Below are 24,682 nucleotides of genomic sequence, written 5' to 3' on the forward strand. Positions count from 1 at the left end.
GCTTTGCATTGCATTGCATCAACAATGGACTAAATCCTTTATTCAGGCAAGGAACTCCAGAGACTAGTGATGAGGATAATCTGGGATTCTGGAAACACTCCAAGTTGAGCAGAGATGCAGACTGCTCTTTTTTTTTTAACAAGGAGATGCATGAGATAGATAGAATATGACAGAGCCTATATCATCTAATCACCCTTTCTGCACACACAAAAGCAAGATGAGTTTGAATACATGTAGAGCATGTTCATGCAAAATGGATAAAAGAAAAGACTTGAGTGGAATTTTTGGTTTGATTTGTTTTGTGGTCTGGATTTTTTGCACACAATTCACCATTAACATGAGGAACTCACTGCCGCATGAATCAATGACCCCAAAGATCTGAAGTGATTCACAAATGAACTAGAGCCATATTCAAGGAACAAAGATAACCTGAGTTGTTTTAGTTAAAAAAAAAAAAAAAAAAAGAGTGGAAGAGAGTTTTATGTCTAAGAGCAAAACCCAATTTCTAATTGATGGTAAATTTTTATGAAGACAGATTATCTCAATTTTTGCTATTGCAAATCTGTCTTTTGGGTAGTCTTTCTAAGCCAGTGTTGTGTGGGCCTTTTAACAGAATCTGTATGCCACTATCTACATTCTAACCACAGACCTTTTCTCAGTGAAGTTTTTGGTTGGACCGTACAGAAATTCAGGCTATGGCACATCTTCTAGGCCTGGCCCACCAACAGCCTCGGATAGGGGCTGTATTACAGTATGCTACAGTCTGCCCCTGGTCAAGGTATCCAAGATCCTCTGAATGGAAACCAGGGGAGATGGGGCCGGATGGCCCATGGGCGCACCTGGGTCTCACCCTAACATTGAGTCAGGACCACCAGGATACCAGCACCTGGACCTAAAGTCCAGAGATAATCTAAGAATAGCCATATGTAAAGGCTACCAACTCCTGTCTGTACAGGGGCCCGCACCTCCAGTGGAAAAAAATGTAGGGATCTACAAACGAAGAGATCAAAAAATAATTTCTAAAACATTGTCACTGGATAACTATTGGTCTCATTCATGATACTGAGTCCCACATTCCCCTTTTATTTCCTATAACATGAATTAATTTTAGCCCACAAGAGGAGTTTTGTTGTAAGGCAAAGAAGGCAAGGATAAGGTCTAACATTCTCCTAAAACTGAATGGTCACGCTGGTGTTTCCTGACCCACAGCACATGAAAAGTACCAACTACACAAAAAGCCCAGGCAGGACAGACACACTTTCCCTCAGCCCAGGAGTAGGTTCCTGTCTCTCTGCTGATGCCCTCTGGAGAGTGCAGAGCACTGCTGTGCAAGGCACAGTGGTGTGGCAAAATATTTGCCAAATGGACAAGCACTGCAATGATTGAATTACTGGGGATTACTTCTCAAGTTTCCTTTCATTAATTGGTGCTTATAAAACCTGTTAACATGTATCATTAAACACTTGTTCTTAAGGCAACTCACTCCTGTGCAAAAAAACAAAAACAAAACACAAACAAAAACCTGAACAACCCACAACTCCACACCCAAAGTCCCCAAAGAAACCCTCAGAACAACCCGAAATCACTTAAAGCCTTCAGAATTTGTTAGTACTGGTTCCTGAGCTGGTCTTCTAAATAAATGCAGGTTCTTCTCCCTGTCTTTTCTAACCAATATGTGGTCCAGGTATGGACTATCAGAAAAGAAATCTACTTGCAAATACTGACTGCACTGCAGTGTTTTATGCCTGCTCCACACACCAGCTGAAATGCAAAATCATTTTCACATTAGCATTTGTTATGACAACTGTAAAAAAAGTTTGAGTTTTTTTTTTCTCCTCAAATCATTTAAAGAAATCCTTTGTTTTTAACAACTAAGAGAGAGACAAACTACCTTGACATTTTTCTAAAGCAAGACTTTCTGAGGCAAAACCATGTCCTCATCTGTTCTGAATGCTGAAAACCCTTTTTTATGCAGAACCTCTGATATTCCTCTCCGGAAAGGTAATTCACAACGTCTGTGCTTAGGTTAGATACATTTTCCTCCTTAAAAGATGGATTAGAGCATGCTCTGGTCACTGTTTTCATAGCTGGATATTTAGCACTAAATGAACAGCCATGGAACAGTTCTTATGGTTCAAGGCTTTGAGGCAATCTCTGCCAGCTTCTTCTGATGGTGTAATTTGCTCTTCAGTGGATGGCAATAATGGAGAAGTTCCTTGTAATCTTTGTGAGATCCATTCTGATGATTTTTATGGCAATGGCATTTAGGTTAATAACTAGGGAACAGGGAATTTGGGGGTTTTCTTTATACCTGGGTCTCAAGTGCTCTAACCAGGTGTTCTTCAAAAAGGAGTCACTAAGGTCATTTACCTCTCCTTTCCTCCTGCTGGCTACTTTTTATTTTTCAGTTTATTGTGAGTATTTAAGGTCTCCAAATTCCCTCTACTAGTCTTGGTCTTTTCTTCTTCTGTTTTGTTGGGTACAGAGTACCTGCTTTGGTTACCAGGATTAAATGTAACCTAGTTTTCCACCCACTCTTCCTAAACTTGACCTTCTTTGATGATATCTAATGCCTTCACTTGAACTTTATTTCCTTTTCTTTCTTCTGATGTTTCCACACATTCTTTTCTCTTTGCTCTATCTTGCTACCCCAATTGAATTTGTATGATCCAGTTTGACTTCCTTTGTATTTTTCAGTGAATTTATCTACACTCTAAGCCCTTCCACCTTCTCCTCTACTCTAGGAATTGACTTCCATTTAATATGTGTGTATCCTGCGTGAGCTTCATGCCTTTTGGGAGCACTGCATAGACCGCACTCTGGATTGCCTTGAAAACCTTGATAGCCATTTGACAAAGCTCCTGTTGTTCCTCCTTTCATTAAGGTTATAATCTGTAAATGAAAGGACTTTTCTGCACTGAGCACATATCATTTTACTGTCTTCAGTTCACTCTCGGGTTCGCTAAGTTTCTTCCTAAGTTATTTACTGTAATACGCGTTGCCTCTGAGGATCTACTCCAGCTGCATCCCAAATTCAGCTTTGCTGCTTTTGTACTCAGGCTATTTCTCTTTTAGAGGGTTGTTGTCTTCAAGATACCTTTTGCTATCTAGGTCAGCCTAAGACACATGCACTAAATAAGTCGTTTATTCTATTATGTTAGCAATGTTAAGATAAATAGGCTCCCCCTATAGAGTTTTATTACATAACCATGATGAAGACTGTAGCATCTGGGAATGGAATATCACAAGCAATATTTGAAAAGAAGGAGTCTATGGTGGGCATTTTGTCCAAATTCTATTCAAGCATTTAAATAGGTATCTCAATACCTAGCACAAGAATTTATACTATTAGGATGAAATTCACCACTGGGAAGAAAGCCACCATAAGACCTCGACAATGCTCCCATCCCAATTAAGTGCTCAGAAGGTAAATGATGATCAGGTCATACACTGATATGCTACCCAGGGATTAATTAGATCATTAGGTATTAAACTTTATCCAAGTGAATTTTTCATCCAAGTGCAAAGTATGGATGTTCATTTTAAACATTCACCATGCTGAAGTGGGCTCTAGGATTGGGGCTGATTTCAGTTGATTTTGATGTCTACACCTCAGCAAGTCATCTATCCTCCGTCATGGAGAGAAAGAAGCACATTCAGGATACGTGCCATGAACTGTGCTTGAGAAGTCTCTGTTTCCCTTCACTGTTAAGAAGCATAGACAGCAAGTTGGATGTGGACATCTGCTATATCTACAGTAGCTCAGTCAAAACATATCCAAACAATCAGCTACATGGCTTCTTGTTTTTGCAAACACAGAGAATGAATCAAGTGTGCCAGAGGTGGAGGATCAGAGAAAAAAATTAAAAATGTGACCTGTAACCCACCGGTAGATTTTTTATTGCTTCTTAATTTACCTGTTGTTGCCCATAATCTATTTGGCCTACACATCTTGGTCTACCTCCAAAAATATTAAAGAGAAAAGGTTGCTTGGTTACTTATTCTGTAGAGTTATTTAGTTTCTCCTGTATACACAAAATTGGCGAGCACTTCTCCTGTAGCCCTGTTTGCTTAAACAGAGGTCTGGGGTTTTATGCAGCTACTCCACCACTCCTAAGGCAGCTTGCACCATATCCCACCACTGCCATAGTAACACTCATGTGCATGGCCCTTTGCACAGCGGCTGTCACACAAGGCTGAGCACGCAATCACTTCTTTCTGTTTGCTCCTGTTGTTGTCGTGATTTATTAGGTACAAAGGCAGGAGACTGGCCCAGCACAAGTCGGAAATAGAGTGTTTCACCCCAAAAGGGAGTATGGGGAATGGTGGGAGAGCTACAATGACCAGGTAAGCAAACAGCAAGTGGCCTTAGGGCAGTGTGGTATGTCTGTGAACAAGAGGAGCAGCCCTGGGACAATGCCAGCCCAGATCCTCTATCTGTAATACCTGTGCATCCCATATAGTATGTCTTAAAAAAAAAAAAAAAAAAAAAAGTTGGCCACTGCTGATTTTTGGCCACTGCTGATTTCTGTGTTCCATCTGACTGCAAAAAAACCTGCACCATGTTCATTTGAGTGATCAGAACCACGTGTCCCGTGTGATGTTGTTGTGATATGGTGCTTTGGGTAGGAGAAACTTTAAACCTGACTTATTAAGCTGATAGAGTTGGTGAAGAGAGACAGCACTCAAACAGCTAGTAAGCAGCTCTGGAATTCCTTTGGAGTGATAGTCCTACCACATACTAAGGGCTATATTAATAAATAGCTTATAGTATATTTAATCAGAAGAGCTTTTAAGAGAGCCAAGAAAAACAGATTGATGGAAATGTTTCCAATATGAAACTGCTGACACTTCCCAACAGAAATGTCTTGTGGGAAAGTGCTGAGCTCTGTAGTGGTTTTAAGGAAAGGTTTCAAACTGATTTTAAATAGAGTTGAGAACATTTTTTTCCATAACTTTCTCCATGTCATTTAATTTAGATATATTTGTTTAATTTTGTTTTGGTCATTATATATTATACATCAGGATTACATTTTAACGTATATTATAAACTACATTTTATTCAGGGTTACTGCAGCAAACTGATTTAATATGGCCATTTTAATGTTTTTGTATTCAAATATTTCAAGCTATTTAATTCTGTGAAGTACTTGGATATTTCAACTCTTCATCTCATTTTGGGTCCAGATAAATTCCTTGATGTTGGATTTTCTCATAAGACAGAAAATCCATTTCTCCAGACATGTTCATAAATTAATAAGCTCTATATATCACAGCAGGCTGAAAATCTTTTAGGAAAAGGTAATCTAAATAGGCATTGTATCAAGGTGTTGGATTCTATTACAAGCTAGAACCATTGGTTTACCATCTATTAAAAGATCTACTCAATCATTATTCACCCCTATAAAGTATTTATAAATGTAACCTTAAAGTACAGTGTGTACTTTTACTTTTCCCAGGTGTTATATCACAGGTAGATTTTATCATTGCAGGAGGGTGTTCAATTAAACACTTTTACAGCATTATGTATCCCTTGGGTACAACAACATTCAGTCATACATAAGGCTAACAACTATAACATGGCACAGTACACACTTGGGGGATTCTTACTGTTTAAATAATGTCAGGAATATTCATTGCTGAGTGTTGTTCAAAATGTATCAATGATGTCCACCATTTTTTGTCAGGTTGGATTCTGTTTCTTGTTTGTGTGTTGTTTGGATTTTTTTTTCTTTTTTTACATTGCATTGCCTTCAGTGATATTTATTCCTCCTTTAAAAGCTATTTGGAGTCACTACATAAGAGAGTTTTGAAGAAGAGGCAAGTACATGTAAATGTCAGACAACTGTATTTCGTTGTACTCTGTTCAGCTCTGTATTCTCTCATGGTTTTGCCCATTCATATATTTACATCTGAAAAACCTCTTTTTTATATTTTATATCTTCACAGTGAAGAATCTGTTTGCATTCCAGAGTGTAATCGATCTGAGTCAAGTAGAGATGAGAAAGAGATCCCCGTTAAAGAGGATGCCTTAACAGTCAAAAAGACTGGAAACTGTGTCAGTGTAATAGTTCCACAACCAGACTGTCAGCCGCAAGACCTACTCAAACAGTTAAGAACATCCGCTGCTTAACAGAGAGTGGCATTTCATTTGATGGCTGTGTTTTGTTGTCTCCAGCCATAATGTCCTGACTAGTGGTCTTGTCAAAGTCCATAAACTAAGTAGAGTTGCCACTGAATAGCCTGGGAACCACCCAAAGAGAGTATAGATGTTGCCAAAAGCAAAGTAGGTGTCATTCTTCTATCCCAGTAAGTATCAACCCCGTGCTAGAAGTAACTGAGGAAGTGCAGATGGAAAAAAGATAGATACAGGGGTATGGCCATTTGTGAATAATGAAAAGACCTTGTCATCTTTTCTCATTTTCACTGCAATGGAAATGAAGAGGTCCCCTGATACTGACCAAATCCTACTTATAGCATTTTAGCCTAAAAAAAATCTGTGCAATTTCAGCTGGACAGTGTTGTTCAGCTCATGTTCTCAAATCCCTTGTGCGATATAATTTTTGTGTTTCAACCCTAGTGTAGATATTTCTCACATAAGGGCTTAACTATCACTGTTCACATCTTGCAAATGGCTTGGGGTTTTTCAAGATGAAAAGTGTCATAAAACTGTAGTAATGGGTACACTGTACGATGCTTTGAAAGGTAATTTCTGATTAAGAGAAGTCACTATATTCTGTGTTATCTGTGAACACTATTCACATCTATCAGATAAATTAATTACAGAATGGAAGGCGGCATGCCGTCATTGTTATGATTCATCATTTAAATTACTGGTTTGATTAAATGCAACAAATAAGAAACCAATTAATAATTTATAAGAGTTATTTTTCTGCTGATAAGCCCCGTGTGTATAAATGCCTCTGTAGTCATTTCTTGCCCTGGAGTTATTTCTTAGGCATGCCAAATACCTGAAATTCCTCCCATTCTACGCGCTTTGCAGAGGATGGAGTTCAAATCAACCCTTGACTCTGGAGAGGAATCTAGGATAGCTAACTTTTTTTTTTTTTTTTTTGCACTGTCTGTACTCCTGATGTCAGGGTCGGGGGAAGTGGACATTTCCTGTTTTTACTGATGGCCAATAGATCTCAGTTTGATACCTTTAGCAAATTTTCATAAAGTCCACTGAAACCAATGAAGACACATGTCAAGTCAGCAGTGTGGAAAGTATCTTAAAAATATGCGCACCAGGAAGTAGCACTGCCAGATCCAGAAGTAACATTATTCTCCCTCCATCCCATGGATATGATGCTCCAGTGTAGCAGCAATGCACTCTGAGCTGCCTGAAGTGACATTTTTTAGATGAAAAGCAAAACACAGAGCTACGTGCCTTAATTAACAATCACAATGAGGCCACAGTGAGAGGGGAAAGAAGTTACATCTGGCATGGAAATAATTTTTGCATTTTGGGTCAGGATAACAGGCCTCCTAGAAATGCTTCATTCAGATACCAGGCACTTCATTTCCCATTCTGAACAGGCGTGCTGCTGAAACAGCTGCCAGCATTAGCATCGCTGGTGGCTGCACCGGGAGGTCGTTGGCAAAATTTCTGTCTACCAGCTCTTCGTCAGTTTGTAGCTTCTTTCATCCTTATAGATAGTTGAAAGTCATTCATACAAATGCCAGCTGAGATTTTCAGAGCTCTTAACAAACTCAGATGTCCACTAACTACTAAAACTTGTGAGACCTGAGAATCCTAGGTCCAGTTATGAAAATGGCTGCAAGGAATTGTTACTGCTATGGTTCAATACACACACACATAAATACATATGTATATATTTACAGTATATGGTAACTGGCAGCATAGGGAAGGGAGGTAAAGAGCGGTTATAGTTCTAGGAGCAGTATGAGTAAATGTCCTTGCTGCTGTTGACAAAGCAACTCTTTGTTTGCAATGTAATTGCAAAGGAGGTTGTTTACTTATAGAGCTCAGGAGAGGGCAAAATGAGTATTTGCCCTGTATCATTCCTCTTTTGTGTTTAGCTGTTATTTATCTCTGCAGAACAAGCAGCATAGGAGTAATTTAAGCTGTATAACTTGAAAGATATATTGCTAGTGGACTATTTATGTGTAGCAGAATTTGCTTTCAGTCAGGGAGACAAATATATATAGGCATGTAAAGGTTTCCTTATAAGCTATTTAAAATGACAGCAAGTGCAATAACATAAACAAACCATTACAATGGTGGAACTGACCTAGTTTAGCTACTGTGTCTAGTTTTAGCCAGTCATCCAGGCTGCCCTATAGACACAGGAGAAACTGTGCACAGGTTTGCTAGAGTTCTCTGCTTCAACTGCTTATTTCATTCCAGTGCCTTTAGCACATTGCAAAGCATTTGCATTTTCCCAAGGGTCAAGAACTTGGGTCATTACAAGCAAAATTTTTATTGATCTGAGATTGAGTCAAGTTACAAGACTAGAGAAACAAAATACACATGTTCCCATGCTTGCACGCATCACAGGCACACACACAGACCTTCCTTATGAAGAGTCAATTTTTAATTAAATCTACAGACAGTACTCAAATCCTTTTCAGGCAGAATAATTATATCATTGAGTCCTTAATAATATTTCAGCAGAGGACTCTGAAAGGACAAAGGTTTCTTATCATTAATTTGAATAACAAGAGTTCTCCTTGGCAGAAAGTTGTATGGACTGAGTACAGAAGTTTATCCTGCTTACCATATCCAGTGCTTCTGGTAGAAAAAGAAGGAAGGCATTCTCCCTTAAAGAGAGGAGAGGACTGCCCTTAATAAACAGGTTTGGTCTGCACAATGCTGGAGCACGAACTTTACTTCAGCTTCCTAAAAAACAAGATATTGCCTCATGCAATACAGTACTGCAGACATTGAAATACCTAAGCCAAAATTTGCTACCAAATTTAGCTCAATCAAATTTAGACAAATATTCTGAAATATTAATGTCCACTCACAGACTTATAAATAAAAGAACTTTAATTCATTCTTTATCATATTCATATCAGCATTAATTAGTTGCATATAAATCATATAGGTCTTCATCAAGATGTTGTCCAGCATGTGTTTTCAGCTGTACCAATTCAAGTTTAGAATCAGATACTGACATTGGTACAACAACTTTGTATCTTAAGGACAGAGAACAAAATTTCCCTTAAATTATTCATTTAAAACTGTACTCATCTCCCTCATATTCCAGTTTCCACTAGCGAATAATACTAAATATGTAACTATACATTCAAAAATTTCTCAGGAAATATTAAAATTCATAATTTTAAACAGATTTGCATATTTCAGAGGAAAGATGTTAATAAGAAAATAAATGATGTATCCTCAAATTACATATGCTTTCAATAACTGCCCCAATAATAGTCACACCTACCTGCCTACTTACTATTAAGCACTCTTCATCAGGATTCTTTTCAGCAGCTTCAGGTAATCCACGAGAATAGCACACTTGCTATAAAATGAGAGCGTTCAGCTACTGTGACTGTCAGTCCTTCTTCCTGTTTTTCACCTCTGTATTTTGAAGGACCTCACAAAACACCATTGCTTTAACGGCAGCTGGCTAAAGAAACCCTGGTAACACAACTGTGCACAATCTCATAGATAATCATACCACAGAGCAAGAAACTCTGAAACAAAACTTCTGCTGCATCAACCAAAACGAAGGACATCATAGTTATCTATTCTAGATAATAAAATAGGGCATGTAAGAGGGTGGGATGAACATTTTCCTTACCACCTAAGTGGATAAAAAGCAGTTAATATCCATTATGAATGTGGAATAAGGCCTTAGAGGCAAAACATAAGTGACTCTGAAGAGATTAAGTAAGGGAAGAAAATGAGGAACACGTACAAATTGTTATTCTGTCAGCAAGTGCACAATTGTAGAGGAAAGATTGGAAATATCAGAGTCTTCAAAAGCTCTCATTTACACCACTTTCATTTCTTGTACATATTATCTCATGGTAAGTCTAGCAGACTGGAAAAAGGCCTAGCTACAAAAAAATCAAAGCAGCTTTTAGTAAAGAGACTGGAGAAATAATTAGTATGACCGGTTCTGAGGAAATCCCTTTTGTACATAAAACTGAACCTAATTAACCTATAGTGAAAGAAATGAAAATATGTGCCACTCTAAAGATTTTGCTTTACCAAAAAAAAAGTATCTTGCTAACATTTCAGTTTGGAAATGAGGTCACTGCTTTGAGTTCACTCATCTCCAGATATGACCTGTACACTGCTCTGCTCTACTTGGTGCAAAAGGGCAGAGCAGGGTAGAAAAATGTAACCTGTATTCAGCCAAGCTTAGCAGTGAAGTTCCTTTGGGAGCTTGCAACTGTAATTTTGCCATTCTCATCTGAGGGAGCCAAATTTGTTTGTAAAAAGGCTCTAAAATATCACTGATGTAAGTTTCCCATCTCTCAAAGGGACGTGGCAAAGCTGGGCATAATAAATACAAACTTTTTTTGTGATATTCCATTAATAGGTATCATAGTCTATGTCTTTGATGTATCTCTATTTCTTTCTTTTTAAATTGTGCAGTCAGTGGTGGTTTTTGGTTAACTTGACAAAATAGCAATATGCATTTAGAGCAGAATCTTAAAGTACCATCCCTGGAATATAACAATATAAGAAAACTAATAATGCTCCTTTCATAGAGATGATAAATGATTGCACACCTCAGGCCAGTGCTATTTTTGCATTTGTTAGTAACATAGTAAATAGGTGCAACATGATAAAGTGGCTAATGCATTCCTGAAGTAATAATTCTAATTATTGCCAGACAAACTACTGGAATTTTTACTTCTGGGTTCATTTTTTATAGATTGATCGCTCCTTGCTTCCTATTCAGTTTGTTATAACAAGAATTTGGCAATGAATAATGGTCAAAACATTCAGGCTTTTGTTCAAAATTTACATCAAACAGCCACTGGGACTCCTTTAGGACCCCTGAATCTCCTTTATAGCCACACATATGGCTTGATTATATGCAGGCACAGGGCAAAGGCAGTGACCAATTGCATCAACTGACTGAGAGTGACCCAAAACGAAAATGGGATTCAGGGGGTTGTTAGCTTCTCCACTGAAGATTTAACTGTCAGCTGCCCTTGCCCAGTGTTGGACATATGCCATATTTCATCCTTTTCCTTTCCCCAGGTTCCTCATTCTCATACCGCATTCCCTCCTTAATAAACTTCTAATGCAGCAGCAGTGGTCTCCTGAACAGTGACCAGGTAGGGAGAGGCTTGTTCCCTTTACAACCTCTCACAGTCCAACCTTCAGTAAACTGAAAATGTCTAAGAGCCTTTGGAGCAGACTCTTAAAGCAGTAGAGTTTGTGCTCGCTGACTGAGCCAATGCCTGAAGTGAGGAGGTGTGCTAGAACATAGCTCTTGCTGAAAGTGGCATAAACAAAACACAACTTTCTCTGGGAAAGTGTTTCTATTTGTACTGGCAGGTCCCCATGGTAATTGTCAACAGCTGGCATTTATCTTGCCTGGGCAACAGGCAGGTGGGTCACAGATCCCTCTGAGCTCTGAACTCAGTGGGAGTAGAGATCCCACAGCTAGGACACGCAGGAATTGGAACTAAGCCCCCTCCTTCTCCCAGATCAAGGTTAAGAGTGCAAGTTCACCCTCCTGCTCAATAGGAGCAGAGAGGAGGTCTCATCATCATCATACCACAACTAGAGGCAAGATCTTGCCTCCCACAGAATCCAAATTCTGCTCCCGCTGCCGGCCCTGAATTCAGGACTCAGCATGACCAAGGAACCATGCCTCCCAAACAGCTCTTGGCACCCACTGAGTATCCCATTTGGTGAGAGGAACACAATGTCCTCAGGAGCACCAGTTTTCATCCAAAAGAGGCAGCTAGTCCCAGCTCCTGCTCAGCTCAGAACCACATCCTCATGCACACAGAGCAGGGGCACAGAGATGCACAAAGTCAAAGCAATTTGTGCTGCAGACTAGATTTTGCTTTTCTTTCTTGCTCTATTAAATCCTCAGCTATCACTGAGGTGCAGCAAGAGGAAGAGATCACTCTTAATAGCAAGTTACAAGGCATCTACCCTCAGCTGTTCTGCCTGGCATTTTGGGGGTAAACTCTGGATCTTCCCATTTGCACAGAGATAGTTAGTACAAGGTGCGTAGTGGTTATTTCCAGGATCCAGAGAACAGTACAGGGATAACAGCAGTAGCACACCCTTATATACTCACAGAACATCTCCCAGTCTAGCCCTCCTGAAAACAGTCAGTGGCTTACATTGTGTCTGCTGGACTCTGTGACGCTGCTTTTGAGGAGGAAAGCTGTTGGTGCATGCTGTGTTACGTGATCCATTGTAATTCCATGTAATGTGACAGTAGATGTGAACCCACAAGAAGAAGTTTTGTTCGCACTGAGCAGACAACCTTTTTTTTTGATGACTGGAAGAGCTATTAAACTGATAGTGTGCAGCAAGCCTCCACACTGAGGCTGATATAAAGTCATCTGTGTTTAGTAAACTGTGTCTCCTGCAAACTGTTACGCTGCAGGCTAACATGTGTGAGTATAATCATTTCAGGCTTAAAAACCAAAGAAACGAACAACAAATTTATGATACTTTGCCAGGGTATTCAATTTGCTTGTCTTTCCAAAAACCTAAATGGCTGTAAGCAAATGTTTTGGCAACCAAAATGAATTGTTTAAAATTCTGTTGTATTATATATATAAATCATGCCTATTCATATGTTATTACTGTTGGCATCATTTCAGAGTCATTGTTTGTTTCATCTGAGAAATATTGCTAATGGTCTTTCTCAATCCCAAGAACTACTGGTAAATGCATGTATAAGCACACATCAGCTTTAAAAGGGAAGATAGAAAAGGAAAGGAGTGATTTCATACTGTGTATTTATAAGTTCTACAGCCAGCTTTGTTCTATGAGACTTTTTCTTAGGCAGTTAAAAGAGAAAAATAAGCAACTTTGCTAAAGAGCAAGTGATGGGAGCTGGAGAGCTATGACCCTAAGAGGACTCATTTTGGAGGAGAGTGGAACAAAATGTTTACTGCTCTCTCCAAACGCAGGTCACATTAAGCAACTTCTATAGCCTGTCCATCATTTCTTTCCTGCTAGGAAGACAGTATTATTCTCTGAGTTGACCTGCAATTAAAAAAATCTTTAAGCTAGTGGTGGCTAACTTACTAAGTATCTTGACTGAGAAGAGGTCAGCCATTACAACTGTCTCCCTGCACCACAAGCAGTATAGCTCCATTCTGAGCACTGCTCCAGTACTTCCAAGAGCTGTGCTAAAAACAGGTGCGTTCCCAGGCATAACACACTACGCTTCTCCATCTCCTAGTCTTCACTCCCTGCACCACACCCAAAAACCCATGGCCAGTAGCTTAACCTCCCATGGCTAGCTTTCATATCAGCGCCCTGCAAACCAGCCAGTCCAGGACTCTCACCCACTCCCTTCACACATTTACCTCTTCCTCCCTCCTCCATGCACCTCTCAGTCCCACAACCTCCCTTCCTGACACTAATCCATCAGGAGGGAAACCACTAAGTTGTTCCCTCACTCAAGACAGGCACTGCCTATGCCCCAAGGGGTCAGAGCAGCAACAGAGAGGTCAGCAGTGTCCAAGAACTAGCACAGAGAAGGTCACAATTTGGTCTACAAACAGCGCATGCAATGAGCCCACCATTCTTGCCTTCATTAAAAGGTTGATCTCAGGCTAAAGTGGAAATAGGCCACCAGCTCTGTTTGCCTGGGCATGCCACCAGTTTTGTGACTTAGATGCACTTGAGAAGAACACATGCATCCATCATGGGACAAAAATGTCCTTTGTGGAGCTGAGTCACCAGAGGAAATGGCCACCCTATTATTACACAAATGTCTATAACATGAGTGTCAGGATTCAGGCTGGTGTTTTGCTTTTGATTTACAGTGAATTTTTTTTAAGGCACAAAGGCAGCACTTCTTCCAGCCTCTTGTCAAACCAACTAGACAGATAATGTCCTTAGGACTGTTAGGTCAGCAGCTACATTGGCCAACGGTCTGAAATGTTTCAGATATCCAGGCCAGATTTTGGTCGTCATGGTTTGTAGATCAATATGATATCGTGAAGACAGGCACCATTTGAACTACTTGCCTCACTGTGCCTTCCACTTCATCAAACTAGACGTGAGTCTATTTTGTTTTCTTGGAACATCTAGATAGAGGTGATGTTGATATGGATAGGTATAGGCATAGGTATATGTAGATAGATATAGATACAGATGTAGATATAGATAGAGATGATATAGATACAGAGAAAGGTATAGTTATAGATATAGATGAAATTATAGTCAGCTTTCTCATAAGTACAAGCACTAAGACACCAGATACCCATGGTATAGGTGCAGCGATTATAGTTCTGACTTTGATGCAACTTACCATCTTATCTTGTTTCTGTTTACAGCTCTAATGGGAAATCAGTTTCCTGGGCCCAGAATGAGAAGAGCAGCAGGGGAGCACACCTTTGGCAGCGGTTGTCAATCCACATCAACAAAAAAGAGAACCCCAATCAGACTGCAGTGATCAAGCCTTTTTCTAAAAGCACAGATAGTAGCCGACACAGTAGCAGTGCTACGATTCCTGAGACCAGTGCCAAAACACTTTACGATGTTTCAGAAGCAGAAGAGCAATACCCAGCTCAGTATCGACCACAGACTCCCTCACCTATCAGCACCGTGAGTCACCGAACTGCCTCCGTTAGCCAAACAGAAGATGATGTCCCTACCTTCCAGACAGAGCATGCCCAGCGAAGTAGCTCCTCTCAAGGCTCTCTCATGGAGCAGATCAGTAGCGTCGTTACTCGCTTTACAGCCAACATCAGTGAGCTGAACTCTATGATGCTTTCAACAACCACTCCAGGGACAATGGTGGCCACTCCTCTCTGCTCTTCATACCTGATCCCAAGGGAAATTCAGCTCCCTACAACGATGACCACATTTGCAGAGATCCAGCCACTTCCTGCCATTGAAGTCAATGGCGCTTCGCAGTCGGCGAGGAAACCTTCAAGTGGCAGTGTCAAAGAAGGCACTTCAGAGACCCCCACGGCTAAGCAAGACCTTGAGGAGTTGGTAGCTTTAACTCCTCCTTCTCCTTTTAGAGACTCCATTGACTCTGGAAGTGCATCCCCCAGCTCTCCAGTTTCTGAATCAGCTCTCTGTATCCCATCCTCCCCAAAGTATGACACACTCCTCATCAGAGATTATACTCAAAGTTCTTCTTCGCTGTGATTGTAGTTCAAGGCAACATTGGATCTCAACGACTACAAACAAGTAGTGAGGGGACAGCCAAGCCTTCAAGATCTCCAGTGTTTACGCAGATAGACGAAGAGGCATTGAGTCATCTTGAGAGAAACAAAGAGTAAGAAGTGGAATTACTTCATGAGTGGAAACATCAGAATTGTGCTGTTTTAAGATAAAATGACTCTTGGCAGATTTTTGTGGCCTTAAAAAAACATGGGCTTTTCAGAAACACTGCATCTATTTTTGAGGGCTTATAAGGAGTCTGTTAAATCAGTTACATACCAAGTGCTTTGCTTTAGTATTACTATGAACTGTGTGTACAATATACGGGGGGGAAAATAGATTGTAAACAACTGTACAATGGTTTGTTTGTTTACTCTGATTCCTTACCCAGAAGTGAACCTTGATCTTTTATCAAGAATAGAAGACCAAACATTGAATGTACATTTTCTAATGGACTCAAATCTGGGGACCAACCTATCAAGCTTTCTTTCTTTCTTTCTTTTTTTTCTATGAAGATCTCAAAAAACAGTAATATATGTTCAATAACAACCAAACTTTCTGCTGAAGCATATTGTGTCCGTGATACGTTATACGTGGAGAACACTAAGCTGAGGCTTTGCAGTGAGTGACTGCAATATGGAGGGCTTTACAAGTGACTTCTCAACCTACGCATTTGTTTATGAAATTCTCTTCTATCAGTATCAAAAATTCAATTTGTTAACATTGGATTCACCTTCACAGCAACAAAACCCAAGGAAGATTTCCTGACTATTTCACCATGTTGCCAACTAATAACGAAGTAGCAAAAAATATTTTCTGGAGTACTGTTTTGTAATTCCCTTATCAGGGCAAGTTATTGAGGTGAATATTCTCTTCCTAGCAGCACTACCAAGCTATATTATAGCTGCACTCCCTACTGAAATTAACACATTTTTATGGATGTTCTTATGCTAACATTGCCAGTTAAAATACTTATCCGGCTCCCATAATCTTTGTTTGTAAGGAACAGGTAAACACTCTAAGGATTTTCTCCTTTCTTTGAATGACAGAGTTCTAAGAAAGCAGTTTGGATTATGATGAATGCTAACTGTCAATGAAAAGATTGTCATAATCATAATTCATATATAGGGAAAAAGAACTGTGTTAAAATCTGCTTAGAGGTGGTTTAGCTACTCTTTAATAAGCAACAATTTTAACTTTATTTAGCTGCTATGCCTTGCAGCTATGAACTGTGACAAAAAAAAGATTTTCAAAGCAATACAGAGTAAAGATTAAAACAGAGAAGACCTAATGAGATTTGAACCAACAGAGTCTTTCTTTGTTTCTTAGCAGCTCCTAGAAGATACAAGGGGATTACTGATATTTTTTTCCTATATCAAAATAGTACAGTTTAGTGCACTTCATACCATCATGGCACTTTTTTAATACAGGCAGGGAAGAGATTTAAAGTTGAATAGAAACTAAATAATTTTTGATAGGTATAGTTATGTAGGACTCATAAGTCAGGCCCTAAACGCACATCCTATTGGCTCTCTCCTTCATGACATAGCTATCCTCAGGTGCCAAACTTTTGCAGGTTTATTTTATTTAAGGATAGTGTGAAGTGGTGAGTGATGCACTTCAGTTCAAAGTTGAGTTGATGCAGCCTTATACAGAAGACAGCCTTATGGAAGGGAGCCTTGAAATAAGGCTGATATTTTTCATTTTTTAACTCCCTAGATCTTATTTCTTCAAAGATTACATATAACTTGCAATCAAAAATCATGCCCCTTTTTTTTTCTCCTATATACAAAGTAACAAATATTTGTTCAAAAAAAAAAAAAAGAACGAAAGAAAACAGAAAAGATGAAAGCACATTCACTTATTTTAGCAAAGAACATTTCTTGTTCCTTTTGGAAGGTAGTTTCCCATTATGTTATGTGCTGCACCCCAATTTGCTGTTTGATAGCATTAAAAAAGATTATGGAATTGTTATCCAATAGCAGTGTATGCGCATGTGTATTCTGCCAGGTACAGTCGCTTACTAGCTATGTCTATAGCCTGAACTGGCAGGTCACAAGACAGCTCTACTCCAGAAGGCAGTTAGATACAGTAAGTCATGACTGCAAGACCTTGTTACTTATATGTCATTCCTGCCTCTTTGCAGGACTGATTAGCACAGACTCAGTTCTGCGCAGCTTTACGGTTTCCAGAGCAGAGCTTGTTTTTACTCTCCTGGTTCACAGTACTAGGATGTCTCATCATTTGTTAGCTGCCCATGTCACTAGGAGAAAGCATCTTCTTCCACAGGTTACAACCCACACTTAGGAAGGGCCGTGTCCAATCAGTATATGATGCAAACATTCTCATTTAGGGAGACTTGACCCTTAAAGGTTATTCATGGAAGATTTATATGACAACATGTTTCCCATCAGAGTAATATTATTTTGATTTATGCAGAGCATGAGTAGATAATTAGTGTGCATTTCAAAGAGATTCTATTACTGTCAGCTTTCTTATAGTTTAAGTCATTGACCAATATCATTATTAGATCCTTCTCAACCCCAAACTTTCCCTAGCCATCTAGGTCCCCATTTCTGTAGTCACTCCTTATGTTGATGGACTCTTAAACAAGCATTTCTGCTAAGAGCTGTGGACTTTACTGCACTGAGAAATAATCAACAGTGAAAATAAGGATTATACAGGTAGACTTAAAAATCTTATTTTGAAAATAAAATGAATAAAAAGAAGTGTGAAGTAGAAACTATCAAATCACGATTCTGCATAAATATACCCTTTCTGCTCCTAAATTGCAGTTCTGCACAATCCTGGCCATAGCTATTGCTTAGAGTTTCTTGACGACTTTTGTATATATTGCCAAGATCATATATTTGTGCGTGTGTGCATGTACACACACACACACACACACACACACAAAAGCCTCAATCTGACAGCTGAATACATGTTTTAAGAGACTAAAACTCTAATGTCGCACTATCCAAATTTCAAACATTTCTTGCGTATTCTCATTTGGGGAAGAGTCATGCATCTTTTGTACATCCATCAGCCAGAACAAAAGTTTTAATTGCACAAGGAACTGAGCACTGGCCCTGCTAAGATGGTACTTCTCTTCTCCAGTTGAGCAATTGTTAGTCAGTCTTGGATGAAAGAGAGGTCAAACTTAGCAGTATGTAAAGAGGGCACAATACATGGTAATTGTACAGGCTGAAATGTGCTGGTCTTACCTTGCAAGAGGTACTTGGATTGTATCAGAGGGAGGAAAGATTTAGGGGGAAAGATAACAATTATGTAATGATTGTAGCAGTAACTCAAAGGACTTAGAATGAGTACAGTGGGAGATCTGCAGGACTGGAAAGTCCTCTGAAAGAAACCAATGTGTTTGATACAGGAAAGAAGAAAATTATGAATGCAAACATTATAATTCCATTATGCTGCTTTTATGCTAGTCCCCTTTTCAGAACATTAAGATATAAAGTCAGAGTTTTTCAGTTATAAAGGTAGAGGTTATAATCATGAACACTTTCCAGTCTAACTAAAGAATGTGCAAGTACCAAATGAATGGCTTGAAATTGCCTTCCAATTTAGTGCTGCTGCCAGAAAGGGAATTAAAGCAGTTGAAACTATTGTCATTCTTTACCACAGGGACCTCAGAAAATCAGGGACCTTGTCTCTTGTGCTTGAGGCCAACCCCTGAAGAGTGAAGGTATAACCATCTCTGGAAGCTGTACTTTTCAAGTAAAGTGAAACCTTCTAGCAGGCCAGCTGGGGAGAAGTCTTAGCAATACTGCAAAAGAAATGTATTTTTTAATTGGCTCTGAAGAATAATTGCATGACTTTGGAGATGTGCTTCCTCATACTTCTATCTAAACATTTGGTGCCTAGACATATACAGATACCTTAGACCAGAGATTCTTAGGTCATGGTCCACAAAGCACTTGCTGATGTTTTATGGAAGCTTGGCTGATCACAAGGTGCTGGTTTCTCCTTTTGATTTCCAGCTACAAAACTGAACTAAAAGTTAAATGCTAATTACAAATTATCTGTTAAAAGTTCCAAAAGCAAAAAAAAATAAAAATTAAAAAAAAAAGAAAGAAAGAAAAGAAAAGAGTTAGCTTGCTTGGATGTGTATTCAGCTGCTGTGTTTACAAAAGGACTACTTTGTGATCAAAGTTGGGAGAAGAAATCCTCAGAGTGTAAATAGGAAGGTCAATCCATGATTCAGACTGAATGATAGTGGAGTTCATCTGGGAATATTTCCTTTAGAGAGAGAGAGACCAAGATTAGAATGAAAGAGATCATGGCTGCAGGTGTAAATTCTGTAGAGGAAAGGGGGCAACTTTGGTATTCTACTTAATAGATCAATTATTAGGTGAGAGGAGAGAAACAAGACAGAGACAGAGACCATACTGGAAATGTCAGGACCTAAGGGAAATAAGAGCACCATGCTCAGGATTAGTAACGTGGCCATAACTTTTTTCTTCTATTGGAGACCTGTATCAAGGCTGACTCAAAAAAGAATTTTGGTGCATAAAGTTACGACTTCAGCAGAATTTAATGTGGACATTCAAAACTCAATTATAAAATCCCCCACTCAGCTGCCACCTCACTTAGGCATCTAACATTACATCTTTGCGTATGCTCAGAACTGTCCTGACCTTGACACATCTAATGATCTTTGCATCTAACTCATGCTAAAGCCCATCAGGGGACCCAGAAACAGAGGTTCCTAGGTTTAAATTCTTGTATATCCCGTGAGTGAATACACGGAGCATACAGACATAGACTGACAGTCAAGCTTCCTACAAAATGGAGAAGAAACCATCCTTTGTTTTAAGACTATGGTTCTATTTATACTGATGCAGGGGTTTTTTTTGTTGTTTTTTTTTTTTGGGGGGGGGGTTGATAGCCTAGAGGTTAGAGCATGCATGCAGCAAGTAAGAGACCTAAATTCATACCCTGCCATTGCCAGAGGTAGTGGAAATCTTCCTCCTGGCAGGAAAGTGCTCTAATGACTATGTGTTGACGCACCCTCTGTTCATCTCACTAAGGTAACTTCACAATATAGAAACACAGTCAAGAGTCCCAGATGAAAAGAGGATGGTTACTCGTCACTCTGATAGGAAATACATATGGTATAGTAAGATATGATATATGAACATTTAATATACAATACTTAAAAAATTATTGGGAGCGGGGACCAGGTGAGCATTTTATCTCCAAAGAAGTGGAGTCACCATTTCTTCTGTTCTATGTATTGGCTCAAAAAAATTCAAATATGTTCCTGAAAAGTGCTTTAATGACAAGAGGAGAGGATGTGCCCTTCCTTACTTCTGTGTCCATAATCACCTTGTCTTCCACCTGTAGTTCTGACCATTCTCCTTGGGAAGGGAGAGTCTGAGTCTTTTTGGGCAGATGAAAGAACTAAACTTGGTTTCCCACTTCTTTTCTGAGACCACTGCTAAACTACTGTAGAAAAAAAAGGGACCTACTTCCTTTTCCTCTAGCCACCTTTTACAAAGGTAACCAGTCTTTGAAACAAGAATTGTAGCCATCTGCAGGAACGGGTCCAAGGCTTTGTATTTTCTGTATATTGCATTTCCATACTGGCTTGAGTAGACTAACATCAGACATCCTTTTCCTTATTGCGTTGCCTTCCTTCTTCTCACAAACTTCACAATAACATTTAATGAAGTATTCTGGCCTCCACATTAGAGCTAGATAGTATAAAAAGTTAGGTATTGCATGGCATAACTGTAAGGTGCTGAAGTCCTTTACTGGCACTGCCCCTCAACTTACTGAGCTCAATGAAATCCCTCCAGATTTATGTCCATGTAAAGAAAATCTAAGTTTGACGGTGGCCAAGCTTGCCTAGATTTTGGCTACTTGCCTCAGCAGGGAATGATAGAAGACAAGATGTTTCTTCCACTTACTCTAAAGTCAAACAACATATGCGTTTTATTAGGCTCATTCTTGAAGCAACTTTCTAGGCTTGGTGGATAGTACCTTCCTGCCATTTTTCTATATCAGTGCTACTCTAGCAGATATCCCAATGGGAAAAATAGTACTTTGACTGAATGTGTCCAGGCATGTGAGATAACATATCCAAAAATAACAAACAGGTCACAGTTCTCCTGCAGTTTCATGAATCTCATAAGAGGAAGTCAATGCTCCCCATGAGCAAGAAAATCATTCATCTGCTACCCATCTCAGTGTGTACTGCACGTATTAAAGACTTTGGTTGAATTATCTGAATTCTCTTTTTTTTTGCTATAGTTTAGTATTATTCCCTCTGTTCAAATCTCTGAAATTACCACTTACAATTTTATACTGTGAAAAGAAAAAAGATACAGGTCAGTGAAGCATAAAGGTAAGTAAAAAATTCATCTAGGTGATGAATTGGTGTATGTGGCTGGTTTTGTCTCATCTGAATAATGACAGTACAAACACAAACAATAATCACTAAGTCATTCTGATCTGCCAAATGGGAACAAATATACTATGTATATTATATGTACTAATAGGATTATATGGCAGCTGCTGGTGGTATTTGTAATTAGAAATCTATATAGAATATAGATGTTTTAGAGAGACGGTGCCAATTCTAAAAGATTTGTGTGGGCTACAAGTGCTTGTAATTATTTTTTTAATTTGCTAATAACTTATGAAGAAACTGGTTTCAAACATTCTGTGAGAGTTTGTTCTTTTTTATGTTGTTGCTGCTTATACTATTAAAACAATAGAGAATGTAAAGTTATTATTTTGATGTGAACTGAAAATGATTTTTCATAAAATTTAACATTTTTATCAGCTTCGGTTTTGCTTTCTACCTGTACAAATGTAATTTATTTTAGCATTGAAAAATACATTTGCTCGTTTCTCGATTGTCTACATCATGTTATAGTTGGTGTTTATGTAGAGTCAGGTACTTTTTGAACAGTATTAAAAAAAAATTCTGTGATATGACCTAAATCTTGATTATTATTTTTTTCTATATAATATTTATAGACATATTTCCAATGCATTTTTCTGCAGATGAGGTGCACCTAGACTCAAATCCCTGAATAACAATCTCTCTCTTTGCAGTTTTAAAGGATTAACTTTACATCCATAAATAATAGTTATATAATGCTCAAGTATAGTTTGATATTTTCCCTTTAAAATTGAACACAGTCTCACTGATGAGCCATTCCTGGATTTTAATGTCAGGAGGAAACAGTATAATAATATAGTCTAGAATAACACAAACCAAAGCTATTCACCTAAGAATTCCTATACTGAGGCTTTATTTTATAGTTGTCCTAGGAAGCCACAATACTCCTGCTATTGCAGAATCACATCTAGTCTCCAGTTACAAATAGAACATCATAGAAAATGTTAATATGCTAGTAATTATCAAATGTTGATAATTTGGTTTCTAGTGCTCTGCCATTCTCATCACTAGAAACCTATGCCTTACCTAAAGCCTGACTTAACTACTGTCTATTTTCAGCCATGTATTTTGTTTGCCTTTACTTGCTAAATGAAGAAAACCCTTTCTATTTAGAAATTCTCTCCATTCCATTCCAAAATTTGGCTCTCACTTAGATTGACATAAATCTGGAATAATATCACTGCATGCAGTGAAGCAGTAAAATGCAAACTGAAGCCCTCAGATCAAAGACTGTCATAGAGACTACTTTCTAAACACATCTCAAGACAGTCTACCAGAAGTTTTTATTTGCTGTTTAAGAATTAGGGGGAAGAATTTCATGACAAGATGTGCAGTAAAGTACCCATCTCTGGCTAGAAATAAAGTGAATTCATTTTGTGTCTTTGAAACACTTGAAAGTCCAAATCAGAATGTAAATAATTTCAGTGCAGAATTTCATTGCTATTGTTTCAGCAAAACACACTGCTTTAGGTGAAAAATATTTTTAGCAGAAGAAACACATTAATACAAATAGATTGCACTTCGGAGACAAACATTTTGAAAAAATATATTATGCAATTGCTTGTTTCATTGAAATATTTCATTTCAGAACAACAATTCTTTAAAAAAATGCATTGTCTGGGCCACGGGATATCATTGTTTTTCTTTGCAAGAAAAATTAGTTTATGTCATGTTCCATCATCATCTCTCAAGTGTGTTTCTTCTCAGTTTTTATTATTACAATAGTATGCTGACCTCCAGGAACTAACAAACCAATAAATCCCATCCCAAATTCAATCACAAATTAGTCCTTACAGAAAAGTGTAGGGGGAAGATTCCTTATGATGCCTCCAGAAATAGCAGGGCTCTTCATGATTAGGAAAGCCGGAGTTCAATTTGTTTGAAAGGTCTACGTCTAATCTGTCTGTCTGAATTATGATATTTCCTTTATATTTGGTCCAAAAATTCCATCTGATTCCCGAGAAGCCTTACAGCCAGTCCTGCTATGTTCCTAGAAAGAACAATCACTATTTTCAATGTAGAGGGCTGTTTTTCAAAAAGCCTCACCTGATCCTATCATCTGCCTTACTTCCTCTGCCTAGAAGTAGTCAAAGACAAAAAGGGACCTTAAGAGAATCAGGACATGACAAGAGTAGATGAGTGCATTCAGGGCTGCCCTAATCCCTGCTCACCTGTACTAATATGTGGACCAGGTGCTCCCTTTCTTTTTGCATCCTCCTTCTGCTCACAGCAAGGATGAACCTTGGAAACCAGGCTGAAACTTTCAGAACTACAATCTGCCTTTGTATCTGTTCAGGGCACATATAATAACTTGTTTTCCTGTTTTAGGAGTTTAAGACCAAACCACAGTGGAGTACATGAGGCATTTGTTATGGCAAAATGATTAGACTAGGTTGCTTACAAGTGTATGAAGACCTTGGTGATTTATTCACATATTTTCAGGGAAATTCAACTTAAAACCACCATCTGCTTTTATTTGTTTGTCTATTTGTAAGCTAAATCTTATAGTTTAGCCAGATTTTTAGTTGATACCAAGTGGCCAACTTGCTCTGTATTACTTTGCAAAAGGAATTCAAAACTTCCCTCTCCATAACTTACCACATTTAACTTTTTCTCAAAGATCATTAAGTTAGAAGTTTCACTGATAAGCATTGCTTGGGCTTTCTCACATGAGTTAGGAGGATTGCTCTCAGAAAGAGTGAGACTTCAGACTTGTGCCTGTTTGGTAAGGTGTTGGGCAGGCTTGAGTGCATGTGAAAAGATTTATGTGCTGTCTTATATACCCTGCAGGTTGAAGCTTGGCCCTAAAGAGGACAATTCACAGAACTTGGGTCTTGTTACTGACCACCCTCCGGCTGAGCCAGTACTCACAGTGCTCCAGAGCTTGAATTATGAATGCAATTAAATATGCGTGTAAACAACAAGGATGTTAGTAGAAT

General features: G+C 38.7%; 1 protein-coding gene across 1 annotated transcript in view; it reads left to right on the forward strand.

Annotated features, from left to right (window-relative positions):
- Window positions 1–15,298, forward strand: part of GRM5 (glutamate metabotropic receptor 5) — a 162,919-nt gene extending 147,621 nt beyond the window's left edge. The window contains exons 8-10 of the mRNA XM_026087147.1: window positions 4,252–4,347; window positions 5,950–6,111; window positions 14,476–15,298. Coding sequence (XP_025942932.1) covers window positions 4,252–4,347; window positions 5,950–6,111; window positions 14,476–15,298 — 1,081 coding nt within the window. The remainder of the gene's footprint in view (window positions 1–4,251; window positions 4,348–5,949; window positions 6,112–14,475) is intronic.
- Window positions 15,299–24,682: the final 9,384 nt, after the last annotated feature.

The sequence above is a fragment of the Apteryx rowi genome, unplaced genomic scaffold (assembly GCF_003343035.1).
Source record: "Apteryx rowi isolate R43461 unplaced genomic scaffold, aptRow1 scaffold_705, whole genome shotgun sequence".
In the NCBI taxonomy this organism is placed as follows: domain Eukaryota; kingdom Metazoa; phylum Chordata; class Aves; order Apterygiformes; family Apterygidae; genus Apteryx; species Apteryx rowi.